This window comes from Acomys russatus, chromosome 13 (genome assembly GCF_903995435.1).
Source record: "Acomys russatus chromosome 13, mAcoRus1.1, whole genome shotgun sequence".
Lineage (NCBI taxonomy): Eukaryota > Metazoa > Chordata > Mammalia > Rodentia > Muridae > Acomys > Acomys russatus.
The window spans coordinates 25,630,035-25,643,725 of record NC_067149.1 but is presented as its reverse complement, the minus strand read 5'-3'; the positions used below and the strand labels follow the sequence as shown (position 1 = coordinate 25,643,725).

The window sequence follows — 13,691 nt, the reverse complement described above, 5'->3', positions numbered from 1 at the left end:
AGAATGCCCAAGCATGGTGCCTAGACTGAGCAATCAGACAAAATGTAAGCCTCTCCTTTTAAAGAAGAAAATGTAGTCATATTTTATTTATTTATTTTATGTATATGTGTATGGGCACATAGGCACACAGGAAGCATAGTATGCTTGTGGAAGTCAGAGGGAGTTCTCTACCGTGTGGGTCCTGATGAGCCATCTTTCTGACATCCAACTCTGTTCTTTCGACTCCCCTGAAATGGCAGAGAAAAGCCTGTTGGTGTGGTCACGAAGCAAGGAGTGTAGATTTCTGGGCTTTCTGTCTAACTGGAATCTTGAGGAAGCTGCCCCTCATGGCAGTTCTGGTCAAGTGCATCTTTGTAGTCACATCTCCATCTCCATTAGGGTCAGGAATGTCTAGCCGGGGTGAATGGATTTATTGCTAGTGAAAGGCAGAGACATCCCCAGGAGCTCTCCTCACCTCCCCAGCGGCTCTCAAGCCCTCTGTCTGCACTCAGAGGCTGATCCAGGTTCATATAAACAGTGCTGCCTGGACAGCCATAGGGAGGAAGGAGCCCGCTGCTCTGAAGCCAGGCCTATAGCTGTCCCTGCAAACTCACGGCTTCACTGGCTTCCAGGCTCCCAGGCCAAGTCCCCAGGAGGGGGAATCACTCAGCTACTGCGGTGCACTCACTCATGAAATCCTGTTTGGTCCTCAATTCTGAACACCATCGGAATTAGCCCTCTGGAACAATGCGCCATTGCTGGATTCACTTCTCCGTTCTGTGGCTCCACCCTGTAGCTTTAGTGTCACAGCAACTCCTGTTATAAATGGCGGCTCATGCTTTTGCAGCCCCTCTTCCACTCGCAGGCCATGATTGATAGGATTTGTTGTGAATTATTTACACAGAAGAATGTGTAAAATGCACAGGCTGTATACAGAACAAATTAGGAACAGCACACCCACAGACCCACAGCCCTAGGTCACTCTCCTGTCACCACCACTGTGTCACACACCCTCCCCACATCCCACGCCAACACAATGCCACGTCTGTGCTCAGAGACATTCATATTCTGTCTGGTTTCATTTTGCTTGCTTTGGGCCTTCTGTATATGGAATTTTGTTGTTGTTGTTGTTGTTTTTTTTCTTGTTGTTTGTTTGTTGGTTTGTTTTGAGACAGGGTGTCAGTATGTAATCCAGGCTGGCCTTGAACTTAGAATTTTCCTGTGACAACTTCTGGAGTTTTGGGATTACCGGAATTCACCATAGTAACAGGCCATGATGTTTATTTGCTCTATATTTGTCAAGTTCCTCTTGTTAAATGTGGCTATAGTTTACCTTCTTTGCTAAGTGTTATTCCACTACATGAATAAACTGTAATTTTATCATATCTACTAGTAGAGATATTTTGGGGTTGCTTGTTTTGTTTGGTTTTTTGTTTTTGTTTTTTTGTTGTTGTTGTTTTTTGTTTTGTTGTTTTGTTTTGTTTTGTTTTGTTTTTGAGATAGGGTCTTATGTTTCTGGCCTGTCTGGGAACTCATTGTGTAACTAAGGGTGACTTTAAGCATCTGACACTCCTTGCTTCTACCAGTAGCTTGCTAGGACCACAGGCATGTGCTATCACCCCCATTTTATGCAATGCCGGCAATCAAACCCAGGATTCATACATGCTAGGCAAGCGTTGTACCAAGTGACATTTTCAGCCCATGTTATTGGATATTTGTATTTCTTTCCTCCTCCTCCTCCTTTTTTTTTCCTTACTGTAAACAGTGATGCTGTAAACTTCACTCAAGTGTGTATGTTTCTAGGTATGGAGATTTCCAAACGATCTTATTGATTTACCCTCACACTAGCATGGATTGGAGCTCTTACTGACTTTTACTGGGGGTAAAAGTCTATTTAGATACTCTATTTAGATGGAATCAGAGTTTTACAAGTCAAGTTGTCTGGTGTCTGTCAGAATGTCACTGAAGATGTAAATTGCTTTTCCCAAATTCTAAAGTTGTTGAGCATTTTTCTTCCATCTGCCGGCCATTTGGATTTCACCTTTGCTGCTGTTCATTGGCGGGCTGACCTCATTTATCTGCCAGAATCAGCCCACCTTTGATCCTTCCATAGGCTTTTGTTGTTGTTAATGTAAATTCCACAGCTTGAGATCAGCAGTGACTCTCTGGAAGTCTCCTGTGGTAAGCAAACTTTGTGTAGGAAAGTGGGATCATGTGGTGACAAAGAGTTCTGCACAACTCACCAGATCGAAACTGGCAAAAGGAGGCCTTTCAGAGGCAAAGAAGCGAGTCTGGGTTCTCTCCTGGGAATGTTTACGTTCCTTGAGAATGTCCTGATTCCATGCTTGCGTAAATTACTTACATGTCTTCTTCACTCTGCGCTACTAACAATTTACGCTGATAATTAATTATCTTAAAACAGAAGCCAAGTTAAGCTCAGAAGGCATGTGTGCACATGCACCTGCACACCTGCACGAGTATACACACAGAGAGAGAGAGAGAGAGAGAGAGACAGAGAGACAGACAGACAGACAGACAGACAGACAGACAGACAGAGACAGAGAGAGATATCTGTATAATGGTAATCTGGTGTTTGATATGCCGGGCAGTTACTGAGTTAAATTCAGATATTTGACATAAAACCCTGCAGAATTGGACTTTTTGTGTGTTCATTTACTTGTTTTTAAACACAATCGTCATACAACATTTCTAAAATTTAGCTCTCTGAGATTGGCAAAACATGATCACTTCCCCCCAGCATCCAATATCTATCTCTTTCTTACTATTAGAACTTTCCTTTGGGCCTGCACATAACAAAAAGCGTCTATATTGGCTGCCCTTGCTACTAGCACACAGTAAAATTAATTAGGGATGGGAGAGGATTTCAGCTTCTGCCTGTGGGAGAGATTGGGTACTTCTTCGTTCTCTATCATTATGTGGTGATGCCCCAAGTTGGGCCATGTGAAGGCTAGCCACACCTCAGAAAGGGCAAGGCAGCCAGAAATGAGATTAAAATCCTTAGCCCTTCATGTGTGTCCAGATCTGACTTTAGGGAAAGAAAAGTCTACAAAAGGTGAACTGCAGTTTCCACTCAGCCCTGCGATCACATCGCCAAAGAATTAGTTAATAAATTTCACGACATTTTCTATACTTTAGTAGTCTCCAATAATTTTGTCAAATGTAAGTTAATGTGGTATGTGTGTGTGTGTGTGTGTGTACATTTGAACATGCGCATAAGGATCAGAGGTCAGCCTCAGTGTCACTCCCCAGGTATTGTCCACCTTGCTGTTTGGAGACAAGGTCTCTACTGGCTGGGAGGTCACCACATAGGCAAGGCTGACTGGCCAGGGAGCTGGAGGGACCTGCTTTCTCTACCTTCCCAGCACTGGGATTGTGACTGTGCACCGCTGTGCCTAGCTTTATTATGTGAGCTCAGGGTTCCAACCCAGGTGCTCCTGTTTGTACCGCAAACAATTAACTAGTTGAGCTCTTTCCACAGGCCAGGATGTTTCAAGCATGTTTAAGGCTGCTGGGCCACGTCATGTTCTTTGGGCATATTAGGTGCTGGGAGTAAAGTTTTGAGTTTTGATATTCTCACCTTGGGATGGGTAAAATCCACGTGGTCATGTTATTTTTTGCTGGAGGCACCCCTTCATTTCCCATCATGCCTCTGTGTCTCATGCTGTTGGTCTTCCATCCCTCAGAGACTTTTTTTGCAGAAGCCTCACTGTATGTCTTAGGCTTGCCCCAAGCTCATGATCCCCATGCCTCAGCCTTCAAATGTTAGGGTGACAGCTGCCGCCACCCTGACACCTGCTTCCTTTTCCAGTGCCTGTCTTCTTGTGTGGCTTGCATTGTACATTTGTGTCTAAGATCTCCAGTGTTTAGAATTGGAAAGACATGAGAAAATAAAGCCTCTGTGTGTAAAAGATAGGCTTCAAAAAGCAGTAGGGTCAAATTCTCTGGTCTCTTTCTTCCTGTGTTTTGTTAGTATTTAAGACCAGGTCTTGTATAGCTGAGGCGGGCCTGGCCTGGAAATTGCTTTGCAACTCAAGCTGGCCTCAAACTTGGGAACCTCCTCACAGTTTCAGTCTTTCTAGCGCCAGGATTATAGGCATGTGTCACCATACCTGAAACTTGTGGTGACAGTCTCTTCCTTCTCCTCTGTTTGTTCTTCTTCCTCCTCCTCCTCCTCTGCTTCTTCCTCCTCTTTGCTTCATTTTCTTTTGTTATTGTTTGTATGTTTTGTTTCATTTTGTTTTAAGGCAGCATCTTACATAGCCCAGGCTGGCCTTCAACTCACTCGATACCTACCACTAGGTCCCTAGTGCTCTGATTAAAGGCACGTACCATACACCTTCAATGTTGGGATGAAAGCTGCTTTGTAGTAAACCCCAAGACACACACGCGCGCGCGCGCGCGTGCGCGCGCACACACACACACACACACACACACACACACACACACACACACACTAGACAGGTAGTAATCTCTGAGCTACACACCCAGCAACCTCAGGTTTCTTTGTAATGTTCTAATTCATAGTTTTTTAAGCTGGGATCTATTAACAATGGAGTGAGATGGCTCTTTGCAGCTGGGAGCTGTACTGTGCCCTGTGGAACAGTCTTCTGCCCTCTATCCAAAATGTACCAGTAACAGCTCCTTCCTTAATTGTGACTGTTAAGAAAGCTTCAGTGCTCTCATTTCCTGGGGGGCAGAGTCACCCCAATAGAAAACCACTGATCTAGCTGGATGTGGTGACACGTGCCTTTAATTCCAGTACTCAGTAAGCAGAGGCAGGTGCATCTCTGAACCAGCCTGGTCTAAAGAGTGAGTTCCAGGACAGCCAGGGCTACACAGAGAAACTCTGTGTAAGAAACTCTATCTTGGAGAAGAAAGAAAGAAAGAGAGAGGGAAGGAGGGAGGGAGGGAGGAGAAGGGGAGACATGGAAGAAGGGAGACCACTAGTCTAAAGCTCTCTTTTTGTTCTTAGTAGACTATATTTTTAGAGCTTTAAACTTAAAGGAAAACTGAGCGGTCCATGCTGAGTTCCTCTGTAGCTCACTTCTTCCCACCCATGGCTCCTCCTGATAATAATATCATGCAGAAGTGTGATGCATTCATGATGAAAGTCCATAGACAAGTGTATAGTTCTACAGGTCCTGACAGATGCACATACGCTTCTTTATAGCACCATATAAATAAAATCACTGCCTGAAACACCCCCTCTCTCTACCTCGTGATCCACCACTGCTTTGCTCTTGAAGCAGAGAGGAGTGTGTTGATGTCCGTGAGGAACTGGTTCCAAGACCTCCCCTCCCTTTCTGCTAAAATCTGAGACGCTCAAGTCCCTTATATAAAGTAGTCTAGTATTTGCATGTAACCCACACACGCAGGCCTGTTTACTTTGAATCACCTCTCCATGAGTTAAGCTTACTACAATGAAAGTGTTATGTAGGTCATGGTTACTGCATTGCTTAAACAATAATGACCAGGAAAAGTCAGTCTGTGGCACAGGCTCGGTTTTTTTTTTTTACATTTTCAAGCTGTAGTTGGTTGAGTCCATGGGTGCAAAGCCTGTGCATATGGAGATCTCATTGTTGTATTATATTTTTACTTATGTGTTTATCCGTGTCTGTGTGGGCTGTCTGTGCACATATGAGTCCTGGTGTTGGAGTTCAGAAGAGGTGTTAGATCCCCTGGAGCTGGGGTTACAGGTGGTTGTGAGTCATCCAAAATGGGTTCTGGGACCCAACTCAGATCCTCTGTAAGAGCAGTGTGTGTTCTTAATGGATGAGCCATCCCTCCCACTCCTGCTGGCTTCTCCTTAAGCTAATTGGAGCTCCTTGAAATCATTGCCTTGCTGCTTTCCTGTTAACGTGCCTGTATTAGCTGTCCCCGGGTGATGGGTCAGCACAGAAGGAAGCTCTTGAGTGAATAGTCATTGTTTAGCATGATGGCTCATGATCAACCTTTGGGAGGTTATTGATTTATCCAGCCAGCATTTCTAGGCAAACAACAGCACATTTTACAGCGAAGGAGGATAATATAAATATCACATCTTATGATTGGGATAGGCTCTGGCTGTCTAGAATAAAAATCTTTCTCCAGAGGTCTTGACAGGATGACGTCTCCAAGAGCAAAATTCAGTTTTGAAGAGTCTAACAGGCAATATTGATCGTTTGAAACACAGAGATGGGCTAGACACAGTATGTGCTTGTGACTGTCAGTCATGCACTGAAGATCTCAGTGTTCAAGATGCTTGCATTGGGTGGGACATAGGGCCAATGCTATATCTTAAAGAGCCAGAGCTTCAAGTGTCCATTGGTACTTACTCTCATCAGTCAGTCTACTGGGTAGAATAGCGGATACAGCGCTTCCCTTGCTTTCCCCAAACCTTTCCTCTTTTGTCTTGACTGCATTTTTATAACTTTTTGAAGTTTTTTTTTTATTTTTTATTAATTTATTCTTGTTACATCTCAATGGTTATCCCATCCCTTGTATCCCCCCATTCTTCCCTCCCTCCCATTTTTCCCTTATTCCCCTCCCCTATGACTGTTCCTGAGGGGGATTTCCTCCCCCTGTATATGCTCATAGGGTATCAAGTCTCTTCTTGATAACCTACTATCCTTCTTCTGAGTGCCACCAGGTCTCCCCCTCCAGGGGACATGGTCAAATATGAGGCACCAGAGTTCGTGTGAAAGTCATACCCCACTCTCCACTCAACTGTGGAGAATGTTCTGTCCATTGGCTAGATCTGGGTAGGGGTTTAAAGTTTGCCGCCTGTATTGTCCTTGGTTGGTGCCTTAGTTTGAGTGGGACCCCTGGGCCCAAATCTGCCTTTCATAATGTTCTACTTGTAGCTTTCTAGGACCCTCTGGATCCTTCTACTTTGCTATTCTCCCATCTAGAGTCCCAATAGGTTGTCCTCCCCTCTGTCCCAGTTTCCTGGTAAGCGAAGGCTTTCGTGGGACATGCCCCTTGGGCTAGTATGCAGATATAAGTGAGTATATACCGTTTGAGTCTTTCTGCTTGAAGTTATTTCTTATTTATGTCTGTGAGTGTTTTGCCTTCATGTCTGTATGTACATCACATGCATGCAGTGCCTGCTGCCTTCCGAAAAGGTGTCAGATGCCCTGGAAGTAGAACTGTGAGCCTCCATGTGCTTACAACTGAACTCATGGCTGCTATAAGAGCAAGTGCTGTTAACAACTGAGCTATCTCTCCAGCCCCTCTCACTTTTGTGATATAAAAGTCAATACATCATATGAAAGTTCTCCATGTTACGCATGCATTTTGCACTTATTGCAAGTGAATAATTAAATGTATGAGAAATAACTTCCAGTCTTCAGAAGTCTCATTGCCACAAAATTAACTGTAAAGCAAAGTTATCCCAGATGCTGGCCTTGGACCACGGGTTCGTGGAGCGTGCCTTGTGGGTCACCTGGATCTGAAATACAGCATCATACAGGTGTTGCTGGTGATGAGCAGCAGCGAAAAGTACTGTCCCAGCCCTGTGTGGTGATTCCTCCCTGATGGTACAGTATTGTGGAGACTGAGACTGGAGGATCATTAATTTGAGGCCAGCTTGGACTACATAGCAAGATCCTGGTTTCCAAAATCAGCAGGATGGGGGTGGGGTGGGGTGGAAGGATAGAGCATGAAATTATTAAGAAAATAAATATCAGTCCTAGGAGCAGGCAGGTGACCTTTCGTATGAATACATTGGACTGTAGTGTATGTTGATTTTTCTGGAAGTACAAACCAGTTTGCCAAGATTGTCAGTTTGATTAAGCCCTACCGCTCAGCTTCCAAGTGAGTGTTATTCTTCTGTAAGAATGGGAGCCAAGTGACTTTTTATTTCCTGTAGCGATTAAAAAAGCTGAGACTTTCATCTTCAGCTAGGCCCCAGCCCTCCTCTTAGGAAAACACCTGGAGTGTACGTGGAACCCTCTTCGGGTTCTTCAGCCCAGGCATCTGGCAATGATGGTTGTCACTCTTCTGCTGTTTCCCTGTCACCCTCGAAATGCAATGGGCCAAGTCAGCCATCTTTGGAAAGTTGATCTCTGAAGAAATCTCTAGAATAGATAAAACCAGAAAACAAGGGAAAAGCTTTTCACCTGACTAAGTAATAAGGGTGAGCAAAGTCTAATTCCTAGCGATAGGTGCGGGCCACAAAGATTGACTGGTGGCTGTGCTTTGATCCCCAGTATCTTGTAGTTTTTCTCTTTCTTTTGGATCCCTTCCATGATATGGATGTGCACTTGGTCAATGAGGGCTAGATGAATGATTTGAAAGAAAACTCACTCTTGCTCCAATGTATGATTCTCCACAAGGAGGTTCATGGGCGTCAGTATAATGGGAAATGTGGGTTTTATTGACATGTTCCCCATAGTCCAGGCGTTTGAACACTTGGTCCCCAGCTGGTGACTGTTGGAAGCAGGTTAGGAGGTGAGGCCTTGCTACAGGAAGGATGTCACTTGGGGAGAACATTGAGATTTTGAAAGCTGCTTGCCATTTTGAGTCCACCTTATGCTTCCTACCTTCAGTTCCAGATGTGAGCACTCTGCTTCTGCTTCGGCTGTCACATCTGCAGCTTGCTGTCATGCTTCTCTGCCATCGTGGTGATGGACTCATGTCTCTGGAGCTGTGAGCTCAGAGTCAACCCTTTCCTCTATAAGTTGCCCTAGTCATAGAGTTTTATCACAGCCACAGAAAAATTACTAATACATGAAGTTAATGTAAAAATGACTAAGTAATAAGTCTTAAAACTTGCCAGAGTTTTCCTTTGCACCTTGGGGGAGTGTGTGTGTATTAGCTACTTGTTTCATTGCTGTGACCAAATATCAGACACGAAATAACCTAAGAAAGGACAGGTTTATTTTGGCTCACAGTTCAAGGAGATAGAGTCCATCATGGCGGGGGGAGAACGCACGGCAGTGAGGTCATGAGAGCCAGAGCGTGAAGCAGCTAGTTGCATTCTATCCATAGTCAAGAAGCAAAGGAAGGTGAATGATGGCGATCAGTTTTCTTTCCCCCCTTTATAAATCCATGACCTCAGCCCATGGGGTGGTGCCACCCACACTCAGAGTGAGCATTTGCTCCCCTTTTAAACCTTCCTGCAAATGTCCTGATACGCACACCCAGGTGTGTGTTCCCATGGTGTCTCTAAATCCCTTCGAGCTGACAAACAGAAGAAGCCATCACAGAGGGTAAGAGGCTGTGCTCACCTTAGCAGTCTAGGATAGTGCCCTGGGAAGCCACCTGGGAGTCAGAACACAGTGGTTCAGAACCTGGCCTTAGGAGCCAAACAGACTGGCGTCTGATTGTCCTCTATGCAGTGGGCGTGAAGAGTTAGGAAGTGACTCGGTGCCTCTGAACCTTGCAGCTTTACCAGAAAAAACATGGAGAATCGTGATGCCTTCTGCACGAGAAGACTGGCATCCATCCTAACAAGAGGAGAATATGCCCCTAAATGCACTGCCCAGTGCCCAGTCCTTAGACTTCCAACATAGTTGGGCTAGTGGGAAGAGAGGAAGACGTGGGAGCTGGGGAGAGGAGGAGTTAGCATGACTCTATGCGGGGAATACCAGGGCTCTCTGGGTTGAGAGCCATCTCTTCACACATGTGTCCGAGAAGCTAAAAGACCTTCTAGAATCATGTATGCTCCCTCTCAGGGCAGCTAGAGAATCTTTTCTCTCATATAGCACATGACGAGCTCTCACTAGCTCATATTACATGTTCTCCACAAAGACCACACCTTTCTCTTAACCACTAGAGTGTGTTCATTCTATATAGAATTTGTCGGTTTTACAGTTACAGAATGTCTAAACTGTATACGAGTATATTTTTAGTTCAGTGTGGGTGATGTGAGGGTTCCCTTGGGTCTATCAGAGACATGTTCTCCCATCTTATATTCCAGAGATTTCTGCAGAGACTAACTTTACAAAGCTCGTTGGCTTGGTCCATTGTATTTGAAGGGTGATAGGGAAGTGACAGAAGAGTGACGGAAGAGTGATAGGAGTGCCTATGTAAGCTGTTTAATGTGGAATGTCTAATTGAAGAATATGTATACATTCTGTGAGTGGTTCTGTGGTGACTGGCCTTCCAACACAAAGAGTGTGAGGAACTCCTAGAGATGATTCGGGCGATGCTCCCAGAACACAGAAAGGTGTATGATGGAATATGAAGATGCTGTGTAAAAGTAAAATATGAAAAACATGCAGTCTCACTCATCTTATGTAATGAAATTAATGCTCACAGAAAATATTAAGAGACTCCAAAGTATAAGATATGGTTGTCTTACTTGAGGATGATCTCTAGTGAGTGACAGGGACTGAGGTCATACAATAGCTATCCGGGTCACTTGATCGGGGAGACCTGATGGGATGTCTCTTCAGGTGACAGTCTGGTATTAATGTATTGTTTCTTTCCAGTGATGAGAATGCCAGGAAGGACTTGAAGACACTGCCCGTCTTTCCAACCAAAACCCTTCAGGAACATCCATCACTTGCTTACTGGTAAGCCAAGGGAGCCTGGTGCTGAGGTCACGGTCTCCACTGAGCCCTGAGGACTGGAAGGGAACAAAAGAGAGTCACTTTTTTCCTTTCACATTACTCATATTCCTTGTAAACATATTCTCCATGGTTTCGATCTCCAAACCCTGAAAGTGGCCTTCTCTTGCACACACACAAATTGTGAAATAAAGATGATAACACATCCTATTTTGATAACTTTAGGTATGAAAGCTGGAATACATTTCCCAAATGTACAGTGAAATTAGACACAGAGGCGTCATTGCATTCTGACTCTGGAATCTTCTGAACAAATAAATCACTGTTAAATAAGAGTTTCGTTTAAAAAGCAGGGGAGTGGTGTGGGTAGGGTGGAGTGGATGGTGATTGGTCTCAGAGAGATGCCTGTGTTCTTGGGGTTACACGTGGGATGTGACTGGAAGGGCAAGCTGAAATGTAGGGCAAAGTGGGGTCTGAAGAAAGGTTGAAACTTCAGCATAGTCTCTCCTCTTACTGTGTCCAAAATGGTGATAACAAGAATATTTCAGATAGTGTTCAGACTCAAAGCAGGTTTACCTCAAAATACTTTTTTTTTTTTAAAGGAGGAAAAAAAAAAAAGGAAAGTAATGAAAAGAGTCTTATACAGCCCAGGCTTCCCAGAACTCCTTCTGTAAGGATGTTGTAAGGTCAAAAGATGACCTTGAACTTCTGGTTTTTCTGCCTCCACCTCCCAAGTGCTGGGGTTGTAGGCGTGGGCCATTATGCCTGGTTTGTGTGGTATCAGGGATTGATGGAAGAGTTTTGTACATACTAGGCAAGCACTCTACCAGCTGCACTACATCTCTCTTTTATTTTTTGTTTTTGTTGTTGTTGTTGTTGTTTTGTTTTTCAAGACAGGGTTTCTCTGTGTAGCCTTGGCTGTCCTAGACTCGCATTGTAGACCAGGCTGGCCTGGAACTCGCAGAGATCCACCAGCCTCTACCTCCCTAGTGCTGGGATTAAAGGCAGGAGCCACCACCACCTGACTGCGCCACCACCGCCACCCGGGCTCTTTTTAAATCAACAAGAGATGAGGTCTTAAGCTCAAAATTACCTCAACAATGTTACTCCAATTCTAGATTACTTCAATTAGTCTTTAATATTTGTGCTTTATATCTAGTACAATGATCTAGAATATTACTTTTCCGTTTGGTGAATTCATTTTGTTTCATAGTAAATGACATTTAAAAATATGAGTACGAATGATAAAATTATATTAAAAGTAAAAGGTCATATGGAAGTAGTCATGCGCTAAGCTTTGGAGCAAGGCTCCTACAGCAGCAGCAGAGGATGCCACTTTGCCTCCCAAGCAAGGATGTTCCTCTCAGGTTTCTAGTGGCTACCCGAGAATGTAGAAATGGAATCTGGATGTCAGAAAGTCACATGTCACCATGCTTATTTCCCTGTTTTGCAGTGAGGACAGAGTGATTGAGCATTATTTGAAAATCAAAGGTCTGACTCGGGGTCAAGCTGTGGTCCAGTAAGTATCATTTTTCTTCTTGCCTAGATACAGTTTTAAAGAAAGCATCTTGGTGATTCCACACATGGGTGTTACCAGTTCAGATGCTTCCCAGTGTGGGGCGGATAACAGAGAGGGAAGTGTTGACCACCTAGGGAATGGTGAGGATGATGGTGACAAGGATTGTTATCCTGGGCACAGGTAAAGTGACTTAGCTTCGGGTTCAGGCATGATGCTGCCAAATCTTCCAACATTCTCAAAGGGAAGATGAAAATTCAGTTTGTGACTCTTCTTTGGATAGAACGCACAATGCACTTGCCCAGGTGTGGTACTACCCACAATGTACTGGGCCCTCTCTGATCAATCATGAATTAAGAAAATGCCCTACAGGTTTGCCTATAACCTCATCTTATGTATGTATTTTCTTAACTGAAGTTCCCTCTTCTTAGATGACTTTAGCTTGTGTCAAGTTGACATAAAATTATCCAGCACAAATAGATAGACAGATAGATAGATAGATAGATAGATAGATAATATTCAGCCTCATATAGACAGGCTAACCCTGAACTAACTAACTAGTTAAGGATAGCTTTGAACTCTGGCTCCATCTGCCTCCCAGTAGCTGGGACTATAAGTGCCACCACATCCATCTTCTGCAATGTTGTTTCACTGTAGAGAGTAAAAGAATTGACTTATTAAGAATTCCTCACTTGATACAATAAGCTCTTAAGATTATGAAAACCAATATACTTTGGTTCACGGTTGTTCCAGTAGCTGGAGAGTAACTTTTCAGGGTCATAACTTAAAGAGAAAGAATAAGAACTGCTGAGAGTGGCATAGGTCATGTGAAAAGTGAGGCAAGGACCATGGTCGCCTGTCCCTTGGTGGGGACACAGTCTTCCTCACCATCTCACTTCTTCGCTGGAATCTCATTTTCATAGCACACCTGTGGTGCTCCAGGCAGAAGGTAGAAGTCAGCAGTTCTAAGGTTGAACCCTTGACATTTCTATTCATTGTATTTGTTTCCTTGGCCAGTGGGTGAGGAAGAGGCACCAGGGAAGGGGTAAGGATAGGAAGATAATATTCCTGAAGGATTTTAGTCAGGCTGATGTGTACATTAGGAAGTGTCCTCACTTGAACAAAGCGTTTTTACCTCTCTTGATCCTTGTTGCGTGGTTACAAACACAGACTGTTTAACTTGGTTAACGCTCCTCTGTGGAGTTCAGTTCTTTGCTCCAAGCTTGTGTGCTTGGTCTCTGCTTGATCTTGGCACATTCACTTTGCCCCCTCATGCTCTTTATATTCCTTTGCATGTAGGGCATGTAGGTAAGAAATTACCAAGGTAGTGATTACAATGTCTAAAGAAATTAATCTTCACAAAGCCATTTTTAAAAATCCCTTCTAACTAGAATGACTGTGATCAAAACATATTGTTTTAAAGTCTCAAATAATAAATAAAAACATTAATGTTTTTGAGAGGGGAAAGTCCCCTCAAATTAAATACTGGCTTCAGTTCCTTGGGGGGGGGGGAAATTCTTACACAGTCCAGCCCATTCCTTAAAAGTGCACAGTACCTTCTTTAACAAATATAGAAGTGGTGACATGTGCCACCATACCTGACTTAAAAGTTGATTCTTACTGTTTGTGTATTAAGTATTTGCCATAAGATCTTTGCCATGTGGGGCTGGAGAGATTGTGCA

General features: G+C 44.0%; 1 protein-coding gene across 4 annotated transcripts in view; it reads left to right on the top strand.

Moving 5' to 3' along the window:
• Frmd4b (FERM domain containing 4B) overlaps positions 1–13,691 on the top strand; it is a 313,962-nt gene that overhangs the window by 258,860 nt on the left and 41,411 nt on the right. For all 4 annotated transcript variants that reach the window (XM_051154965.1, XM_051154962.1, XM_051154963.1 and 1 more), the window contains 2 exons: positions 10,416–10,499; positions 11,947–12,012. In XM_051154965.1, coding sequence (XP_051010922.1) covers positions 10,416–10,499; positions 11,947–12,012 — 150 coding nt within the window. The remainder of the gene's footprint in view (positions 1–10,415; positions 10,500–11,946; positions 12,013–13,691) is intronic.